The 21,105-nt window shown below is 36.8% G+C and overlaps 3 protein-coding genes across 4 annotated transcripts in view; 1 reads left to right on the forward strand and 2 right to left on the reverse strand.

Moving 5' to 3' along the window:
• The window catches only part of nolo (no long nerve cord), a 252,886-nt gene that overhangs the window by 75,190 nt on the left and 156,591 nt on the right, over nucleotides 1-21,105 (reverse strand). For both annotated transcript variants that reach the window (XM_066283257.1, XM_066283256.1), the window contains exon 6: nucleotides 2,786-3,040. In XM_066283257.1, coding sequence (XP_066139354.1) covers nucleotides 2,786-3,040 — 255 coding nt within the window. The remainder of the gene's footprint in view (nucleotides 1-2,785; nucleotides 3,041-21,105) is intronic.
• LOC136339645 (uncharacterized) lies at nucleotides 10,260-18,647 on the forward strand. The gene is made up of 5 exons (XM_066283056.1): nucleotides 10,260-10,396; nucleotides 13,152-13,604; nucleotides 16,506-16,541; nucleotides 18,111-18,303; nucleotides 18,361-18,647. Exons 1-5 carry the CDS (start codon nucleotides 10,379-10,381, stop codon nucleotides 18,561-18,563), a joined length of 903 nt encoding a protein of 300 aa, XP_066139153.1. The 5' UTR covers nucleotides 10,260-10,378; the 3' UTR covers nucleotides 18,564-18,647.
• On the reverse strand, nucleotides 18,436-19,740 carry LOC136339781 (uncharacterized). Its single transcript, XM_066283263.1, has 2 exons — nucleotides 19,591-19,740; nucleotides 18,436-19,276 (listed from the first exon to the last, which is right to left on the reverse strand). Exons 1-2 carry the CDS (start codon nucleotides 19,600-19,602, stop codon nucleotides 18,773-18,775), a joined length of 516 nt encoding a protein of 171 aa, XP_066139360.1. The 5' UTR covers nucleotides 19,603-19,740; the 3' UTR covers nucleotides 18,436-18,772.

Here is a 21,105-nt window from a genome sequence, read left to right on the forward strand (position 1 = left end):
AATCTGGACACTTGCCCAGAGGAGGGATCGAGGACTGTATTTAGCTCGGTTTATTTTTTCAATGGGAAAGATTGAACGTTGAACTATGGGGGAATCGAGATTAATGTTGCTAGTTTGTAAGGAAGGAGAACTTCCATACTAACTCTAGGGTAGAAAAGCTCATATTATGTACGTCGGGAATCTGTACCACAGACCAGCGATGGTCACATGACACTCTCTTTCCGTTACGTACAATTGAGAGGGGGAACGGGGCATATCAATCATTGTTGTGATAATGAAAGGGTCTTCGTATTCATTTTGAAAATAACTCCATTCTTTTCTGAAACCAGTTTTTGTCCATTTTCCAATCCTTTTTAACGACTCCAACATTAATTTGTGCAATATGATTTGAAAATTTCTTTTTAATTGCGGCTTGCAGTCCGGAAATTTAATCGTACTTACAAAGAAAAAAATAGAAGAATGGAATTCCTTACAGATTTTTAATATTTAAAATTCCATTTTGTGCCTGAAAGGTCAGTCACTAGGGCTATAAAACATTTATCAAACCATAGACCCATAGATTATTAAATTTACAAACCGTTCTGGCAAAGTAATATTCGTATGCCCGCCTGCAGTCGACAATCCGACAAATATTCACTCCGCATCACACTGGGAAATAATATAAATGTAAATACAAAAATATGCGAAGGCATATTGGAAAATCATCAGAAAAATATGGGATGATATCGATCGAAAAGGCGTACGGACTTTGTTTGGCTAAGATTTATTTATATCATCGTCGCCATACAGGGTTTAAATTTCGTCTGCATATGCCACCAATAGGGCTTTAGGGAATACGGATTATTTCTGCAGTTGAATACTGACAGTTGCGAACGGGATCACCGGGATAACACGGAAATGTTTGCCTTATGGGTCGGGATTATCTTTAAACAAAAGTTATAAAGTCTGGAGATAGAAGAGGATAGTTTAACTGAATTGCTGATGTAATTTGCAAGAAATTATATTTTGGCCGAAATAGATCTGCCCAGAAATAGTAGAACTCGCATAAAAATATTCAAAAATCAGTTTTTTTTTTAACTAACAAAAAACAAGTTAGCTTACAAAAGCACTAAACTGCCTCTAACGAGATCTGCAGAGTGATTTAAGAAATTATAAAAAAAACACTTTTAAGTTAATTAATTAAATCAATTAAATTAAATTAAATTAAATTAAATTAATTAAACCAATTAAATTAAATTAATTAATTTAATTAATAATTTAAATGATTAAAATAAGTATGTTTTACCTTGTTCGAAAACATAATTATGGTTAGCACTAAAAGTCAGGGGTGAAAGACGTATCTGCGCATCTCCGCGTTGTGCCTCTTAGATGCCCCCTACCCCGAGTCCGACTGGTCAACTGCGGAGGAGGAAGACAGAGGTAACGAACGCGGAAGGCAAAAGGATCGATGTTCAAATAGTGAAACCGGGAAGTGACCACACGCGAGCCTGCCGAAGGAACGATCTATTGCACCATCAAAGACCAGCCCTTGGGGAAATACAAAAGGGAAGGCTATAGACAGTCAAGACGAAATGACGAAATACCCAAAGACTCCCGCACACGTTTCGATGCTACAACGGGAGCAAATCGAGAGAAAACGTAACCGAGTAGAAACAATTGCCATCGCCAAAGAAAACAAGCAAAAATTTTCACACAGGAAATTTTTGAAAATTTGTTTTCTTTACTGGGGATGGATCGTTAACAACGTGACATCCGACCAGAAGGTCGTAGGCAAAGTGGGGCGAGAGTTGCATTGCGTCGCAACTTAAAAGGGAACAAACCCAGCATGGGGAGGTGACAAGCGCTTTTTATTATAAACAAAAAGTGAAAATAAGCACGAGAGGACAGAAGCGACTTAAAGACGCGGCCAACGCTCTAAACACACAACAGATAAGATGAATCGGCTAGCAAAAGACGGGTGGAGTAGGTAGCAGCCACTCTCAGTCCTCTCTAACCCCGACGATACATCCCTCAGGAACAGTTCTGGAGTCGCAGAAGGTTCTTTCATCCCAAGGTTTGTAGTGGGTAAGCGCTCCAGTGAATCCCATATTATCCGGTCGTCGAAATATCAGGCCGAGTGTTTTTTAAAGATTTTCGTCGTGGCATGAACTAACCTGAACTAATCTAAACTAAAGCTATTAGATTTGAAATTACGGTGAGCTCAATGTCAGTTTGGGTTGACGTTAACCGTACAAAATGCACACCACAGAGCGAGCAGTTGTGATAAATTTGTTGAGGTTACTTACTGGGAACCCGCTGAATTCTAAAATCTCAGAAACGCAGGATATTAATTATACCAGCTGCTCATTTAATAGCCCCTCTGATTTTCATGAGTTTATTTGCTACTTTGTGACATAAAAACGTCAATTATAGAAATCTATATAACGCTAATGAAGACAGCTCTTAAAACAAGGACAATCCTACAGGGTGTACCATAAAAAAAAACAGGGCATCATGAAGTGTAATGTTATTAAATGGACACTCTGTATAGACAAACTTAAAGGAGCAAATGTTTGAAGAATATTGATGTAAAAAGTTTTTGTTAACGTGGATTGGCAACGGCTAAGCTGTCGAGGTACAGGGTAATCAAAAAAGCATTTTAATTTCGTTTTTTGATTAGTTCCGGACAGTAACGGGGATTCTGGAGAAATTTCGCATGTGCCAAAAGTTGACGATGGGACGCCTATGTGGAAAAAAAATTGTTGAAATTTGCGCACCTATTTCGATATCCAGAAGGACCCCTTACCTGACATTCTCCGTCAATGCACATATCGAGGCTCCCAGGACGACATCGAGTACCATCCTGTACTCCATCCTTCAGAGTAGAAACTACTAAGGGGACTTCGTCGGTAGCTCCTTTCAATTTTCCTTTACATATCAGCGTGCATGGTTCATCATCATCATAAAACGGGAACCAATCGTAGTAAACTCCATCATAGGGAACATTGTTGTAACTTGCGCATTGCTCTTCGCGGAAGTCCAAGGAGACCCCAGGACAAGGCTAGAAAAAAAAACGTTAATTTAACAAATGTTCATTTGTCTTTTAGGCCGGTTCTTCAATGTTCTGCTATAATTGCATATGTATGTAAATGTAATTTATAGGGAGTGTTTCAGATAGCTGTCTAATAGCATTTTCGGTTTACGTTCTGGGTCGCTCTGCGGTTGCTCTAACGGTTTGATAGTTCTGGAAAACTGATTAGTCCCACCGCTTCTCTGTATACACTCACTTGGAAACTCTCGCAATGTTCCAAATCAGATGTATCTTAGATCTGAATAGAATTTTCATTGGGAAATATCCCACGCAATAATTCTAAGTTCGAAAAAGTCCTGTCGATAAAAAAAAAAAAAAAAAAAAAAAAACTCCAATGAATTTATGATTTATAACTTCAACATTGATTTTTGCAGTCTTTGTGTATGCCCTTATTATTCCACCCAGTGTGGATTAATTTAAGACCTGAAACCGAACCGTTTAGAATAGAGGTAGCTCAGTAAATATAGCGCCCGAGAAAAGAAAATAGGGTTGGAAATTTTGCGCATTTGCATGGAAAATTTAGTGTTTGAGAAAAGTTGTCTATGATTGAATTTTCTACGCTGGGTGGCCGTTATCTATCCCGCTGAGGAGTATTTTTTTTTTCACAAACGAAGAAGGTAGTTGACCTACTATTATTAACATTGCCGAAGCATCCCGTGTACCCGCTCGGAACACATAAAACCCCTGAATAAAATCGTGAGGAACATTATTTCATGTCAGAACGATAGTACCCCATGAATACCTACTATATCGTTTCGATCACGACCTGAAACCTTAAATAAAACATGCTCGCAAGGTCGTCAGGCCGCCTAATGTGCCCCAGGCCCAGGCAATCGGACTCTGAGATCCGGATTTTTTCATGATTAACCAAAGGTGCCGAAGAACAGGCGTGACAGTCGAGATGGTACAAAATCGGCCTTTAATGTATTTTCAATGGAAGGTTTAAGAGGTCTCAATCCTTTTCTTGTTCATTCTATAAATCACTGTGTTTACCAGACAGACTAATGCATTCCTTATCGAAAATTTCAATTTGGATAGGGATGAAAAAAGACAATGCTTTCTACAATATGTCTGATCAATAACGCCTCATTTATCAAGAGAATTTTTTTATGCTAGATGAGCAGCACGTATTTATCATTCTTTAACTGTTTCAAGTCCTAGTGCGTTTTTGTGTAAATCTATATTATCCGCGATTATAATGTGCAATTTTAAGGCTAGTTTCATAATGGGATGTTGTGGTGTTGGGTTTGCAATAAAAGGAGTGTTTTAAATTGGACTAATGCGTCACGTATCAGCTTTAGCAAACTTTTGATACGTTACACACGTTAGACTGGTTTATACAGTACCAACATAAGATTTTCTTCTTACTCTTGAAATACTTCCAGACCACTTTCAGTTATAATAGGTGGTAACCTTGTTGGTTCCGAGTTTCAAGTTCATTGCAGACGTAATACCATATTGTTTGAACGTTTTTTGTGCATTTTAGTTTTTTACCTGTTAATTTGACACCTATTTTAGTTATTGGCTCTGATACACATTTGATTGCCGCACATAGCCATATTGCGTAATATTAACAAGTTTATATATCAGAATTTATAACGTATAATAGTTACGCGGTAAGTTTGTTGTTCGCTGGCTCACCGGCATATAATGAAGGCTGTCATTCCCGGTGGTTAAGTTCCCTCGAGGGGACAATTCTCATTATATGCGAGAACTATACTATGCTCTGTGGACGGGTAAATATCCGTACTTTATTCTGAGTATTCACAACTCGCATCGGCAAAATTTTCTGCTGCATCGAGTCATCGCATCGCCACATCGAAACTCCGAATACAGTACTTACTAAAACTTAGTATTTACTTTTTTCTATATAGGGTGTTCTTTAGCTGAGTGCTCTTTGGAAGCATTCAGAAATTGGGCGAAAGCTGTAAAATCGCTATTTGATATGCAGCTGTTTGAGTTCAAGATCTATTGATTGAACATATTTTCGAAATGGTAGTATTTTCAGAAGTATCGGAAATTGATAACAATTTTGTTATTTGAAGTTGAACGACTATGTTTTGTTATTTTTTTTATGATTTCACGTAGAATTCGAATCAACTTTACGTAACACAGTGGTAAATTGAAATGTCGATTGTCAAAGATAAAAATTGTTTTATGTCAAAATTGGCAAAAATCTGCTAAGTAATAAAAATTTGTCATATCTAAAGACAATAACAAAGGTATAAAAACAAAATTTTGCCTGTAAAAAGTCCAAACACTGCACTTTATTCTTCTGCCTGCAAAGTAAGTTGGACTAGGCAATACAAAAATGCCGACAAGTCATTTTCTTCACATGAGGCATGTATTTTATTACATGGGTTGAAAGGCTATTTTATTCTGCATTTAATCATATAACGTTTCCCTATTTTTACATAAATTTTTTTTCAGTAATTTGAGTTTCGACCAGGTATACTTGCGTGCAGAAAAATGTTTGGATTCAAATGGTGGAGATTTTGAACAATTATTAAAATAGTTTGATGACATGTAATTAAGAATATTACAGCACCGAGCAACTCACTATATTTTGCTTATTATTATTATTTTTTTAATTATCAAATTTAAAACTCAAAACTTGCAAACAAAAAAATCTTATGTAAAAACAGAAAAATGTTATATGATCATGCCCTTTAAATCGTGCAATGAAGTATGCAGTGTCCCGTTTGAAAAAAATGATTTTCCGGCATATTCGCATCGACCTAGTTCGATTTATTTTGCAGACGACCCTGTAGATGATAATTAAAATTGAGAAGAATGAAGTGCAGTGTTTTGACTTTTTACCGAGAAAGTTTTGATGTTTTATGTTCGTTATTTCCACTATAATGAAATGGTTATCATCCAGAAGGTTTTTGCCAATTTTGACGTAAAATTATTTTTGTATGTTGCATAAAGTTAACGTGAAATTCAACATCAAATCGTAAAAAAAAAATAAAAAACATAGTCAATCCATTTAAAATAGCAGAGATGTTATCAATTTTTGATACTTTCAGCAGTACCGCCATTTTGAAACTACAGTGGAAGTCGAATATAACGACGGGGAGGGGACCGAGTAAGAAGGGTCGTTATATTGAGTTTTTGTTACATCTAGACTTGGTTTTTTTTATGATTAAAGAAACATGAAAAAAAAAACAAAAATTACTTACAAAATTAAAAACTATAAGAGATAAATAATAAAACTTAAATAATTTAAATAACTTTTAACTTATTTATATTTACATACGTATGGTTTATTACTTTTTAATATACATACTTTAATATCCATTATTTATTTAAATATTCTGGAATTTTTGTTTCCATTTTGCAACGCAAGTTAAAATAAATCGGTTCAAATTGTTCTCTATGCAACTGATTTCATTCCAAAGCCTTTTGTCGCTTGAATAACTGAACAGCGCAAAACTCCTCGGGGTTTTTACAGCTTGTAAGGTTTCTACAATTGATGGTGGCTTAAAATCTTCACTACCCTCAAAGTCTTCAACACTTCCATCTTGGATTTCCCGAATGGTGAGCACTTTGCTTGAAGTTTGTTCATCAAATAAACCATCGTTTCTTTCCAAATGAAAGTCAACATTTACAAAATCACTTCATAATTCATTTTACAATGTACGATTTTCTTTTAGTATAGCCAGAGTCACGTCATTATCTTTTTTAAAGTCATTACTTATCCTTCTCGCAACCTCAGCTACAGGATCATTGTGCTCCTCTTCAAAGTTGTCAGCTACTGGTGCTAGTTGTAAAGGTGAATATCTAAAACAACTCGTGATTACTTGGGGTGACACCCTCTCCCATGGTTTAGAAATCATTGATATTGTATTCAAAAAATCAATGACATGCTCTTTGTTTCGGTGATTGTTTTTAATAATATTTGTTATCTAGAGCGTTCTAAAATTACCTTTCTTTGACGTTGTGATGTCCTGATCAACCGGCTGCAGAAATGATGTGGCCTGTGGTGGGAGATAGCGAACGTTAATGTTCTTCAAATTTGATATTTTTGGATGCGCTGGATGATTGTCTACCAAGAGCAATTTTTTAAATGATTTTTTTCTTTAATTCAATGTCCTCGCCTTGCAAAATTTTTATAAAAACAATTGACGTCATCCGGGTTTTTTTTTTTTTTAATTAGATATGTAGGAATCAGGTAATGACTTAATGTTCTGGAGCTAGTGAGGGCGTTTTGGTTTTCCAATAACAACCAAGTTTCCTTTTTCTGATCCTTTCATATTGGTAGCAACAAAGAGAGTAACTATTTCTTTTGACATTTTTCAATCTGTGCTCTTTTTTAAATTTTAGTGTTTCGTTCGGAATCATTTTGTAAAAAAGACCTGTTAAAACTGCATAAAAAATCTCGTCATGCCGGTAACTTTCTCTGTCTGTTCAGTTTGGAGCCAGTTTTCTGTCACTGCAACTGGTACACTAGCAGCTTGACCACTAATATTTCCACACACAATGTTATGTGTTTGCCGGGAGGGATTAATCCAACTTTCTGAGCATTTATATTCCGGCATTTATATTATCCATTATTTTCGCAAACTTTTTCGGTTTTGGCTGTAGTATTGGGTTTCTGATTGCTGATATCGTACCTTTTTCCTTTTTAAATCGCTTAAGTAATGCCTAATCAATATCCTCAAGGGTTAAATAATTGAACTTTTTCATTTGACTCAAAGTTTCATTAAACGCATTCTTGATACTTCCTTGGTTCTGCCAAATTGTAGAAACTGTCGAGTGCGGTAGGTGCAACCCATTTTCAATGGCATTGTTGTTTTCACCTGTTTCAAATTTGGAAAATTTTTCTTTTTTTTGAAGTAATTTTTTAGAACACAACAAAATTGCAATAACGCAAACAGGCTGAATATATACAATGAAGACAGCTTCTAATTTATGTATACCATATGTATAGTACTCGCTCTTAGCTCAAGAATTTTTCCAATAATTCCTGTTCTCTCTTCACTTTTTTATAAAAGTGAATTTCTTTAAACCATCCACCGATTCAACACATAAATGAAAATGTCGTCACATAAAAAATTTAGATTCTATGGCTTAAATCAACAAACCCTTTGTCGTTTTAGTCGCTTAGGGTCGGTGAATGTCTCAAACAAATCGAGTTTTTGTACATTTATAGTAATTGCAATATAATGTCGATATTGTCTGCATTCAATCAGAAATTCCGCATAAAGAGACTAACACTGTATAGAGTGGTGTATAAAGAAATCGTAGATAAACCGCAACCGTACGCAGGTGCGTCAAATACATATGTATATCGAAAAGAAATTTTCTGAGATTTGTCTATAAGGCCGCTAGAGGTCCTTCTTTAAAGAAAAAAAAAATCGAGCAACTCTTATCTGAATTTTCGAAAGTATACCGGCAGTGGGGATGTTATACTAAAATTACAAAAAATTACTATACTACACGTATATTCCACAGCGTTGTTATACCTGGTTAGGAAACCACCAAAAATGCCTTTTTTGCGGATGTTAAAAGCGCCTTTTTTTATAATGGAGCAAATGCAAACCCAACCAAACCTGCGAATTTCCTTCGTTCGATGCCACTTCCCCTTATAACTGATGTTGTTATTTGTGACTTTCACTGTATTTTCAATCAATACATCTTGGGTTCAAATGCCTACGTACCAAACAGTTATTTTCTAGCTTTCGCGAACCTAAATACTTTCAATGGGCACTCGGCTAAAGACACCCTATATATTTAGACAATCGTCATGCATTTAGATATGTTATTAGGCCCGTTTATAAGGAGATATGTTTGCAAACGTTTGGGGCACTTCGTCTTTATAACTAACGGAGTGTATTATTACAAACCATTGCCAGGGAATGATGAGTTCATCATTCATGCTCGCGGTGCATCCGAATTGTACTTGTTGCTCTGCAAAAATTAATGGCCGTTATTAACGTGTATTGTTATAGAGCTGTGAACAAAAACAAATTTTAACTGAACTTTATAGGTTCTGGTGAATTACTCCTTCAGGAAGCAAAGCAAATAGCAACGATATTTTACAAGCCTACTTAGTAGCTGTTTACGTGACTTCCATCAATTGAAAGAAGACAAAAATTAAGTACTTGCAATATAAATTACTGGCCCAACACGCAGATTAAATGGACGCCCTTAAGCTGCTCTTGTTAATAAAAGTTGTATAGATTAATTTTCCAACAAAAGATTAAGGTTACTCAAGGAAGCAGGGAAGTTATCTCGTATGATTACTTAGGTTTCGGTATACAAGTAAGTTGTGGAGTTTATAATTTAAAAATGGTTGAGAATTTAATAAGAAATGTCGAAAGGAATCTCAAGTTCAGTCCAGTTCTTGTGAAGAACCAGGTCGTCAACTTCGATTGCGTTTTCTGATTTTCTTTGGTGAATAGGGAAATGAACGATTTTACAGCGGTGACGATCGAAGGAGATCATCCATTTTCCTTGTGAGCATAGCTGGCCAATTTTTTCTCTTTATATAATAATAATAATAAAATTAGAGACGTTTAAATGCTCACATATAGTAAGCTATGAAATCTCAAAGGGTGACTAGTTTCCAACTACTTTCATAGAGAATAGACATATTTCAAGTTGTATGTGCTGTGTTCAATATGACGCACGACTTACTTTAGATATCCTACCTATGTAAGTCACTGATTGGTGAGCTACAAAACCTTAACAGACCTACCGTTAAACCGAAATTTTGATCCACTTTATGATCACTACGAAACAATGCAACATAACTAAATTGAAAAAAACGAAAGTGTGATGGGTCAATGCCTATCAACCTCGACGTGAACCATTTGAATAACAATGCTGCTCTTCACGTCCGTTCTTCAATGAACGTAGATTGAAGATAGTACCCGCAATAGTGAACAGCAGATCGGATGAAGTCATTCATAAATTCAGAACATATCGGCGCGTAAGTAGGTATTTTTCAAGTAACTATAGGCCAAGGCCGATTCGTTAGAACTGTATTTGAACGTAAAGTCAAGGGGGCAATTTCTGAAACTTTTTACCCTGCATCCTGTTTCAAAAAGTTGAAAAATGATTGCTCCGTCTCAACGATACGAATATATTATATAGTCGATGGCAAAGTGAGATAGTTACACGTAAAAAGGTTACCGCCCGATCAGGAAATGCTACTTAAAACCATCAGAATCCCAAATTTGCCATAAGTTTGTGGGCGTGCCCCAAACCGCAAGGTTATTAAAGCAATATAAATTGCTCAAAGAGATCAAATATGGTATCACTTGTTCGGGTTTGTACAGAACAGCAACAAGATCTGTAACAATGAACGTGTTCGTCAGTGTAAGTGGTCAACCTACATAATTTATTTATAATCTACTACTTCGATGATTGGGTGTGCATTCGGTGTGGTTTGCCTTAGTGTGGTATTCAGTCGAACCTTGCGAAACGACTCTGGAATTTTCTGGCTCACGTTTCTGATGAATGTCGCTCAAGATTCACTAGACATAAAAATTCACTATGTATTTTCGAAATGTTCACGACCTTCTAGACATTTTTGTCCTAGCCCTTTTCGAACAAATTATTCTACGACATTGTGCAACATCGTTATGGGTTGCGAAAAACGGTGGGAAAAAATCGCGTTGAGATCACTCGTGTTGGATCCGTTTGTGACAGAAATTTTTAAGGATAAGTAGTTTTCAGTAGGGAAATCGATTGGGAAAGTGTTAGCTTAATCACAGAGAAGTGTTTTTGGACATCGATAACTGCAGAGTGCATAAAGTTTCTCTTCTTCCGTGTCAAGGAAAACTTACTTCATTTTCACACGTTTATGTGTTAAATCACCGTTGAGCAATGAAACGATTTTAATTCACCCCATTGTCTCGTACACCTATGTCTAATCAATTTTTTAAACCTGGATGCGCATTTAAGAATTTTAATCTCTTCAGAATTGATTGTGTTATTTTTGACAGGGTCTTTCTGAGGGCATTTAATATGCTTTCCTACGCAAATTACGGGATGGAAATTCTGCACCGAAAGTCAGGTATTTCATTATTAAATAACAATTGTAATCACAGCAACACACACTGACAGAAATTTTAATTTGGTAAAATATCTCGACGGCAACAAAATTCCTAGAAAGCTGCAACAAATGCGTACTGTTTGGTTCATAAAATTTGTGTAAACGTAATTCCTGCATCGAAAATTTAACACTAATATTCATTCATGCAGTGTGGATGAGGAAGAAGAGCCTGAACCACAAGGGACACCGGTGCGTCTTTCATCCTGAATTGCATTCATGCATATTATCCTAAAGTTAATCAATAATTTACAATGAGCTGGCTACACATATTACGATTAGTTGTAATATAATTACATTTATGCGATTAATATATTATGTAATTACATTCATGTAATTGTGTTAAGACCCGATGGTAATTTCTCTCTGCAGTGATAACAGCAGTTGCGTGGAGTTGCTCTAAGCTGCATCGTTTGAGTAACATGTCGACACGGAAATTAATAACAAATTTGTTTATTTATTTTCAATTGCATTAAATGCGTGCGCAGAGAGTTCTACATTGGACAGGTATGTTAAATTTTGGGAAATAGGCCGCCAGGGGGAGACCCACCGCCGTTTGAAAGCGTAAAAAGGTATCTGGCTCGCTGAAAACATCACCCTGTAAATTTTAATCGTAAAACGTTTATTTCGCATACATTTTTAAACATATTTTATTCAGTTTTTGCTTTCGCTGCGACGTTCAAGATGTTGTGAAAAACGTACACCAATTTCGTTTTTTATCATTTTCATGATATTTGTTTGATTATTCAACAACGTTAAAGTCCACCATGTTCTTATTTGCTTACGTCAGTATTGTTATATTTCTTTATGTTACATATTGTCTGCTTCAAATATTGAATCTCCGTTTCAGTGATCTGACCACTAACTGTTATTTACGTAACTGAAACACACGAGTAATAGTCTGAATCAAGGACGCTGAAGGCTATTTATTTCCCGCAAGTTAAGAGTTTTTATTCAATACCAATTATAATGCGAGACTGTATGTGGATGGAATTTGTATTTCTCAACTTTCAGAAATCACTCAGTTATTCTTTGTGCCTTTGCCGACAATTTACATCCGCATTTAAATTACTTTTCCACCCTTTAATCATCTAGATACCATTATTTAGAAAGTATCATTAAGGCGACTAATGAATTCAGGATTGGACCAATCGTGCAGCTCCAGTTTCATTAACTTCACTATGGATTGTTGAACCACAAATAGTCATTCCGATTGCATGAAATATTTATTGGCCACCTTTGTACGAACCGTTTCTTACGTTTTAAGCAATAACCAGATCTGTCCCCAACGAAGTTTTCTTTCGTGAAAGCGAACTGAAGTGACCGGGACCAAAATGAAGTTATACTGACTAAGTACCTCAATTTAACTTGAACCAAACTCAACGGCTAAAAATTAGCCGAACGAACTGTTCTGCAGGAGTTATTCCGATCTGGCATGACCGGAATAGTTTATGTTACTCGAAAAATCATCCTAACTGCGTTGAAGTGGTTCGGCAACCTAAATTAATCCGAAACGTCCCGAATAATCACAATTGATCGAAATCTGTTCGGATCCCGAAGTAATCAAAACCAACTGAGAAGGAATTGATTCCGTAATTTACACTAACCTGAAACACTTGTGTAACCCGAATTGATCTGAATTCAATATTCTTATCATCCTGAAGTAACCTGAATAAAATTGTGTTAGTAAGCTTAAGTAACCCGAGGAGGTGTATATGAAATTTTCTCAATGATTTAAAGTGACCCGAATCGACCTGAGCGGGCAGAGGTGCAGAGAACGCAGGAGATTACTATATTGACCTTAAATGGAATTGATTTAAGAACTTAAAATAAGTCGTATCGATCTGAGTAAGTATTGTCGTATCCGGTAACAATAGAACCTTAGCGTGACTGAAATTTTCTTGGCAACCTGAAGATTTATCGTGCTTAACATCGGATTTGAGCTTACGGATACATCAATGACCCCCTCAAACGTCTGACTAGTCGTATACTGTCTACAGTTTGCGTTGTTATTTACAGAGCTTTGTTATCTTGGGTGTCCTCGCCGCCGCCAATGCTGGCATAATCGCCCCTACAATTTTGGCCGCCCCACACCAGGCCTTGGCCTACCCGGTGGCGTCTCCTGTTGTCCTTAGAGCCGCACTCCACGCTGCTGAAGGTCAATATCTCCACGATAACACCGAAAAACTGTACGACGACGGTTCCTACAGACCAGAATTGCAAGTCGTTCCGTTGGCCGCTTCCCCCTACGGTCTGACTCCCGCAGGATCTGGACTTGAAGGAGCTTACGTTCCTGACATCAACGAGAAGTTGTACGATGACGGTAGCTACAGACCAGAACTGAGAGCCGTCCCACTGGCCCCATCACCGTACGGGTTGACTCCAGCCGGATCTGGATTGGAAGGTGCCTACGTGCATGACATCAGCGAAAAATTGTATGACGATGGATCTTACAGACCCGGACTTATCCATTAAATTTAGGTTAGCGATAGGTTGTAAATAAGTTAATGCCAGCTTTGTTAATAAAAATATATGAAATATGACTCGTCGAATTCCAAATTGTAACTGAAAATCACTAGAGCTATTTACCAAAATATTTAATGAATTTCATTTGACGACGATAATTCTTTATAATGCTATGGAACAGTTTGCATACGAAATAGGCTATTTCGTAGAGGTAATCTTATATTCCTTTTAGTTTAAAGAAAATGTCTCATGTATATGCAATGAAAAGCCCAATTATGTGCTAAGTCGCAAGCTTTTATTTTTGTACCAACAATACTGCCAATAAACCAAGTGCTTTGATATTCCTCTAAACAATTTTATTCCAATATGTCTATTAATCGTTAGTAATATAATTACTAAACAACTTTAGATTAATTAACTTGGAAAACTTTTTCCAGGCATCCTACTTGCGGGTTTTGAGTGAATTGTAAAGACGTTCTTTGAAGTGGAAAGTCAAACCTCTGTTTTACTTGTTCCTGTGCCCCAGTATTTAAAAACCTTAAAATATTTTAAGAAACTTCAGGAAAAGTCGGTTTTGTGTGCCAGGCAATCAAAGTTCCTGTTTGCTACACTCGCACAAGCAAAAACATTAATTTCGACATTCATCTCTTTAATTTAATTTACTTTGTTACTAAAGACTTTTAGTAGATTAAAGAGAATAATAATTACTGTGCTTTCCTCTCAACTTTCAATGAAAATTTTATTTATGACAAAGTGTCGTATAAAGCGCAATTTTTAGTTTAAAAATATTCTTTTTAATTCATTTATATTCATTTTTTTTTTAATTTCGAGAAGGAACGTGGCGATTTTCCATACCGAAGCTGGTTATGGAAGTTATGGAACAAAAACAATTACCTTCTCTTCGCAATTCAGTCGACAAAAGATTCTGAAATTAGTTTTTTATTATACAAAACTGATAGGTAACCTTTCCATTAAGGGCACAGGAAAGCGCACCTTTCCTGCAAGCTCACGGAATTAATATCATCTTACGGACTCCCAATGAGGCTCAAATCCTAATAATAGAAAATATAGTTCGTTACATGTTCTAAAGTACAGCTACCAGAGCGGATATCGAGCCAGTCTCATCAGTATTTTTGCCAATGTGGCTCTAGAATTTTTCTATTCGTTTTTAAACACGCCTCAGAATTTCCAAATTTAAGTAAATACTTGGAGATATTCTCTAAGTGGGGGTTTCACAACGTTCGATAGGTAGATATGTGACCCAAGAAAATAAGTACAGTAGTGTATATGTCAAAGAGAAAGAAGGTACAAGACTGCATGAACAATTTTCCCGTTCATTCATCTGAGAAGGTAATTCAATGAAACTTTCTCCTTTATATAGTCTATTTCTGCTACAGAGTAACCCAATTCGAGGTATCGCTTTTTGCTTCCGAAGTCTAATAACAAAACGTTTAGTACCTAGCGCATCGTTCGTTACAGGTCCGAAATGCATTTTCGCGTACTTGTATGATAATCCCACATAGGACGCTGACACGAGTGCACGGCAAAATGCGATTTTCCGGGCTCGTAATGAAATGTACCACCTGGGGAATGATGCGAAAACACAAACGTCGTTGAAAAAACGTCATCAACCTACGAGACAACTAATTCAAAGACATTCGGTTATGGAAATTAAGAATAGCTGCACGGGATCTGATGATTGTTGCACCCTGCGTACGTAGAAACCAAAAAGTTGCTCATAATCGAAACATGGGAAATTTACATCCTTTAATAAAGATTTAGCTGATACCTGACTGTAGAATTCTACTTCGGATTCTTTTCAAACACGTTATGCTTCAATGGATTTGAAAAATTGATGTCGGAAGGTATAATGAAAACACTAATATTCTTTCACGGTTCTTCCTATATATGTTAACTAATTGTTTACCTTTTTAATCTGTAGATGTATTCGAGGATTGAAACCCAAATGAAACACTATATGTCAACCAATCCCTAATTAAAGCACTGCCTTTGCTTTAGCTCACATTAAGCACTTTAATTCCAGCTTCGGTCGGGACTCTAAAATAAATCGTTTAGAGCCGGCCCTCTTTCACCATCGCAATGCAATTTAACAAGTGATAACAGACTGCAAATTTCAATCGATTTTATAGGTTGTTCGATAACCTTGCACACCCAATTACTCCCTGTACGATAGTTTTTCTTAGCTATAGATTTTCCTATAGAAGCGGCTTTGTAAGGCATTAAAGTTGCAATAAAAGCTTTGAAGAGGGCTTCTTTCTTCTATTTTTCTTTAGGCAATGTACGAAGCTGCCCGAAAACTGGAGTTTTTTTTACCGTTCTTCATAAAAGCTGCAATGGACTTTAGATCTAATTGAAATTTGTAGCGTGTTTGGTCAATTGCCTGCAATCAAAAGTGGAGGTTTCGCCTGTGGATGTCATAAAACATTTGGTTTCGTAAAAAGTATTTTCTAGAAGGACATAAAATGATTATTAATAGGAAAATTAGTAAATCAAATGAGGCAGAGCATTTAGAACCACTTCTACAGTAAGCACGATTAGGGCGTAGAGTCCTATAACAGCGACGCGGTTCTCCATGAATATGGAATTTGATTTTTTTGCAACGTTTCTGAAAACTTTCGATCGTGTTTCCATTACTGTTTTGAATTTTAAAAAACTGTCGTATACGTGGGATTTGAGCACATATGGAATGCATTTTTATCCGGACTGGGAGTGATATACAATGCTAAATTAAATTCTATTGTGGATTTCATCATATCTTTCCTGTATATGTTAATAGTAACTAAACGTTATATATCACCTATTTTTCTAATTGGGGTGTGGACTTATGGGCAAGGTTACCCGCCCATATAAAATGGGTTATTGCATTTGCAAGCGCACCATTTGCAGTGGAGAAATCAGCAGATTAAAGCCATGTTTGCTCTGGTAAGTGAAATTTCAGTTATAGTTTTATTTTTGGTAAGAGGGATAATTTTAAAGTTTCCTTTGCAAATACTCCATATCGGAACTTCCATCCTTCATTGACGAAATTTCTGCAAAATGTTCACGTGGTTAATAGAAAATTCAAAACGACTTTTGAGAGGTCTACTTTTAACGTTAGAATTAACAGTCTGGAAAACATACGAACGAAATGAGAAATACTTTAACTGTGTTTGGAGAAAATACACTTATTTGCATGAAGTCGAATTATCTGCAAATTTAAATTATGTTATAACAGGCAACAGTCGCAATTCACATCATAATGCAATTTGTGCAACTTCGAAATTGAACTCGTAAAATGTTTTTAAAGACGGGGACATTTATGAAGAAAATTTAAGAAGATAAACTGCTCGAAAATGATGAAACAGTGGCAAACAGCTAGATACAGGCATTTACAATTTTAATGCCATAATTACCATTTGGATTGGTACGTTTTAGTACATGTGAGAAAAGAACTTTAAAGCACGCGGAACATATTAAAAAAGCACGATGCAAAGCTGAATGTTGTGCGGGCTTTAAGGGCTCTTAAGGGGCCGTATTATACAAAAATGTTTTTGCTAAAAATGCAGCAATATTAGAGCTAGGAGCTTAGACATGTCGGAAATGAAATGTTATACTGAGTAACATCTACGCTGTACGCACTGCAGCCGGCGTGAAGTGTCGATTATGAGGCACAGGTAATAAAAATAAATTTAATGTCATGTTAATAATTTTTTTGATCAATTTATGTTCAATATGTACGAAATTTTAGATAAAAAAGGAAAATATATTGTGTAGGACATTTTAAGTATTTCGACGCATGCATACATCAATTTCATTTGGCAAATGTGTATTGCCTCGAACCTATACCGAACGAGTATGTAAACTCTCGTGCTTATGGCAGATTAAAGTTTTCCCAACATTCATAACGCATCAATTTTCTAATTCACCTCTTGAAGCCTCGTTCTATTACTGAATAGCGTTACCCGAAAATTCCAAATTGATCGTCTATGTACTGTTGAAATCAAGCGGCCTTATTAAGCTGCGTATGTAAATGAACCCCAATGAGATCCGAATTGAAACTTCCGACGGAGCTTCGTCGAATTTTAGGAAACCATGGAAACGAATGAAATGGAAAGTGAAGGAAAAAAAAACGAAATTTCGTCGCTTCAAAATTGCATTTTTCTTCATGATGTGGATCGCAACCATCTGTACAATCAGTGCAACTTCCATTCTTCAGAAGAATTCACCATTGTTTGCGTCCTTTGCTAATTCACTAGGAATTGACACCTGCAAATCGCATTTCCTAAAATCTGACGAAACATCTTACTCAAAAGATCAACGCTTCTCACTATTAGTACTGTTGGAAACACCATAGTACTTCAACTTTTAATAACCGTCTATAGTATGCATTGATAATCAATTCTCAAATATCTTCGCCATTTTTACACAAAATTGATATGGTACTTTCTTCACATCTACATTTTATACTGGAAGTCAATATAAAACAATCGTGATGTTTTTATTTAATTACAGTTGGCTATCGCTCTTCTCGGCAGCCTCGCCTGCACCAATGCTGGTGGAATTGGTCTTGGACTGGCCGGAAGCGTTGATAGCGCCGCTGTCATCGCTGGCCCATCCGGAACCGTGAGCAGGACCGGTCTTGCCTCTGTAGGCCCCATCGCCGCTCCCGGTGCCATCGTTACCGGTGCCGGCCTTGTTGGCCCAGGTACTTCCCCTTTGAGCGCCCAATCGCAAATCCATCTCACACTTTGTTTCCTTACAGGTCTGATCTCTTCTGCTGTTGCCCCCGGTGCTGTACTCGCTGGACACGGTGGTCTCGGTCTTGGTGTCGGCTTGGCCGGTCCAGGATTGGCTGCCAAGGTTTTGGGCTTGGAAGGATCCGGAATTGAAGGACAATGGATTCCCGACATCAACGAGAAATTGCACGATGACGGATCTTACAAACCCGGCATCTACGGTCTGTAGATTTACTGAATGAAATGTAATTTAATTCTGACTGAGATACCTAATGCTGTGTACCTTACTTTAATAAAGGAGTGTTTTAGTGTATTTATTGTTGTTTTTACAAGGACACATCCGAAAGACGTCTTTAAATATTTTATTCGTTTAGGGTAATGGGGTATAATATTAATAACTAATTAAATAAATATTAGTTCGGTATCCATTATGGCAGATCAATAATGTTCAGGTCGATAACTGCCATCATCGTACTGCTGCTCTGCATTGTCAGCCATATAGATACCAGCAGAATCAGTGGTCATATACTCCATATCTTCGAAGGAGGTAATTGACTCCATGGTACTTGAAGTCTCGGCAGCTTCTTCACCAGTATTCGCAGAATTCCCGCTCTCAACAATGTGGTTAAGCAACAAATTTTGCGCATTAATCGCTTTGGAAACATCGCGCATTTCATTCGAAGTTTTCGTTGCGCGGGATAATATGGATTCTTGCAATGCCACTGTGGGCACCTCAGGGACTGCAGCTTGAGCAAGTACAACAGGCGCAGATTGCAGTAGAGAACCCACGTTTCCTTCAAGCACGACTTTTCCTCCAGGAATATACGAGTCGATTATACTGCCATCAGGGCCAATAAGTTTGGTTTTAGTGCTTGGGCCCTGCAGTACTTTAGCAGGGTAAGCACTGGCGAGAGCGAGGTGTGAGATAAGAAGGCACGCCACCTAAATTACGGTAGTAGAAAACAAATTATCAGGAATGTTTTTAAAAAAATGGTCTTGGTTTTATAACTGCTATTTCTCGTGTGAGACAATTAAGACTATCTACATAAATTATTTATAATGCGAGTTGCTATGGTGAAACAGCTTTCTGCATTGCTGGAAAAGTTAAAGACTACTATCGATACATATCTGAGGAATGATTACAAAGCCCGGATAACCTTGCACGTATCTAATAAACCTTAAAAAACGTGTGACAAATAAAGCGACGCATGTGTTACGCAAAGCAGAGAGTGGCGAATCTAAATAAGTGTACTCACGATTTTGTCCATTGCAACACGCCTGTGGAGACTGAAGATAGTGGTTTTAAGCTTTATATCCCAAGTTTTTATATTAAGAGACGTCCTTGCTGTGTTCTATCAAAAGGAGCAACTGCGAATTCGTGAAACGAGGAAATCATACCGGTTGGGACTTTATATTAACCACACCCAACGATCTAGAATGACAGGATGCAGCAAACAATTGCCGATGTTACAATAAAATCGGTTCTATATTTTTTTTTTAACTAAAAGTCGTCATGTCTTAGTACGCTCGTGACATCATTTTCCTTCCAGAAGTACGGTATGGGCCGCCACGGTCTGCGAATACGTGTGACGTAAGAGATCATGATGACGTTACATTTTCCGATTTCGCAGCCATGAATTAGTGCACAATTTGCAAAAAAATGGTGGGTAAAACTGTAAAGAAAAAACGGTGCAACATCCACTGCTTCTAGATCGTCAGCCGCATCAAGTATTTCGAGGACACCGTGGTATCACAAGAAGTATTTTCACTGAAACGCCCGTTAAGGAAGTAGTTGTTAAGAATATTGATGTAACACAAACGTTGACAATTGTAATATATGTTGGTAATAACTAGATGAAAACTGCACTGAAGCATTTGACTAGAACAGTAGGTTTAGGCTCAAATTTACAACACATTAATAACCTTATCAGGTAGATAATAGTTCGTACATGCTGGTCGGTTCAACTCAATTTCGGTAATCTGGTGGTAACAGCGCATTAATAACCAAATTTCAAGTGTCTTATGGTTGGATGCATCTACACCATGTTCTGTTAAACCAGGCAACTGCGAGTTGTTAATGAAATTGAATATAGGGCGATACGATATTGTCTTGAATAGATTTGGAATTGCTCCCGAAGTTATGAAAATGCTTATTTCACTGTTTATCCTTAATCTATTTTTTTTTAATATTTCAGGTTAAAGTTTTATCTATCAGTTCGGCGTTCACGAATTACCAGAAAGTCGGAAGCTTTCAAAAGAGAAGCTCCGACAGTATTGTTATATGTCGCAAGTGAACAAATTCGAATCACTACGGAGCGAAGCAGAAATCACGCAGACGCGTCAAATATTTGTGAATGCGCAAATGGTCACAAAATTCACGAACTCATTGTTGCATCTACCGCCGCTTTTCTTAACGCGTTAATTTATACGCATAAGGGATTATGGGTATTCCGACGATTTACATAGCAAGATCTTGTGGGAACAGGACCTTTCTGTGTTGTTTACTTTACCAATAAAATTCAGCTGAAGCATAAAAATTTTGTGATTTTGTGCTCATTTTCCGATAGTAAGTTGAACATTTAATTAAATGATTTGAAACTTTTTACGTTGTAGTTAAACTTTTATTGTGTCACCGCTAAATAGTCGCAAAAATTGCACTTATATACAGTGTGACCCATTTGTTTTGGGGTCGGTCTGTTAAAAATTTATTAATTGTGGGATTTAGCCCAAATTTTTTTTAATTATAGAGCTTGATAAACTGCACATTTCTA

The sequence above is a fragment of the Euwallacea fornicatus genome, chromosome 6, assembly GCF_040115645.1.
Source record: "Euwallacea fornicatus isolate EFF26 chromosome 6, ASM4011564v1, whole genome shotgun sequence".
Lineage (NCBI taxonomy): Eukaryota > Metazoa > Arthropoda > Insecta > Coleoptera > Curculionidae > Euwallacea > Euwallacea fornicatus.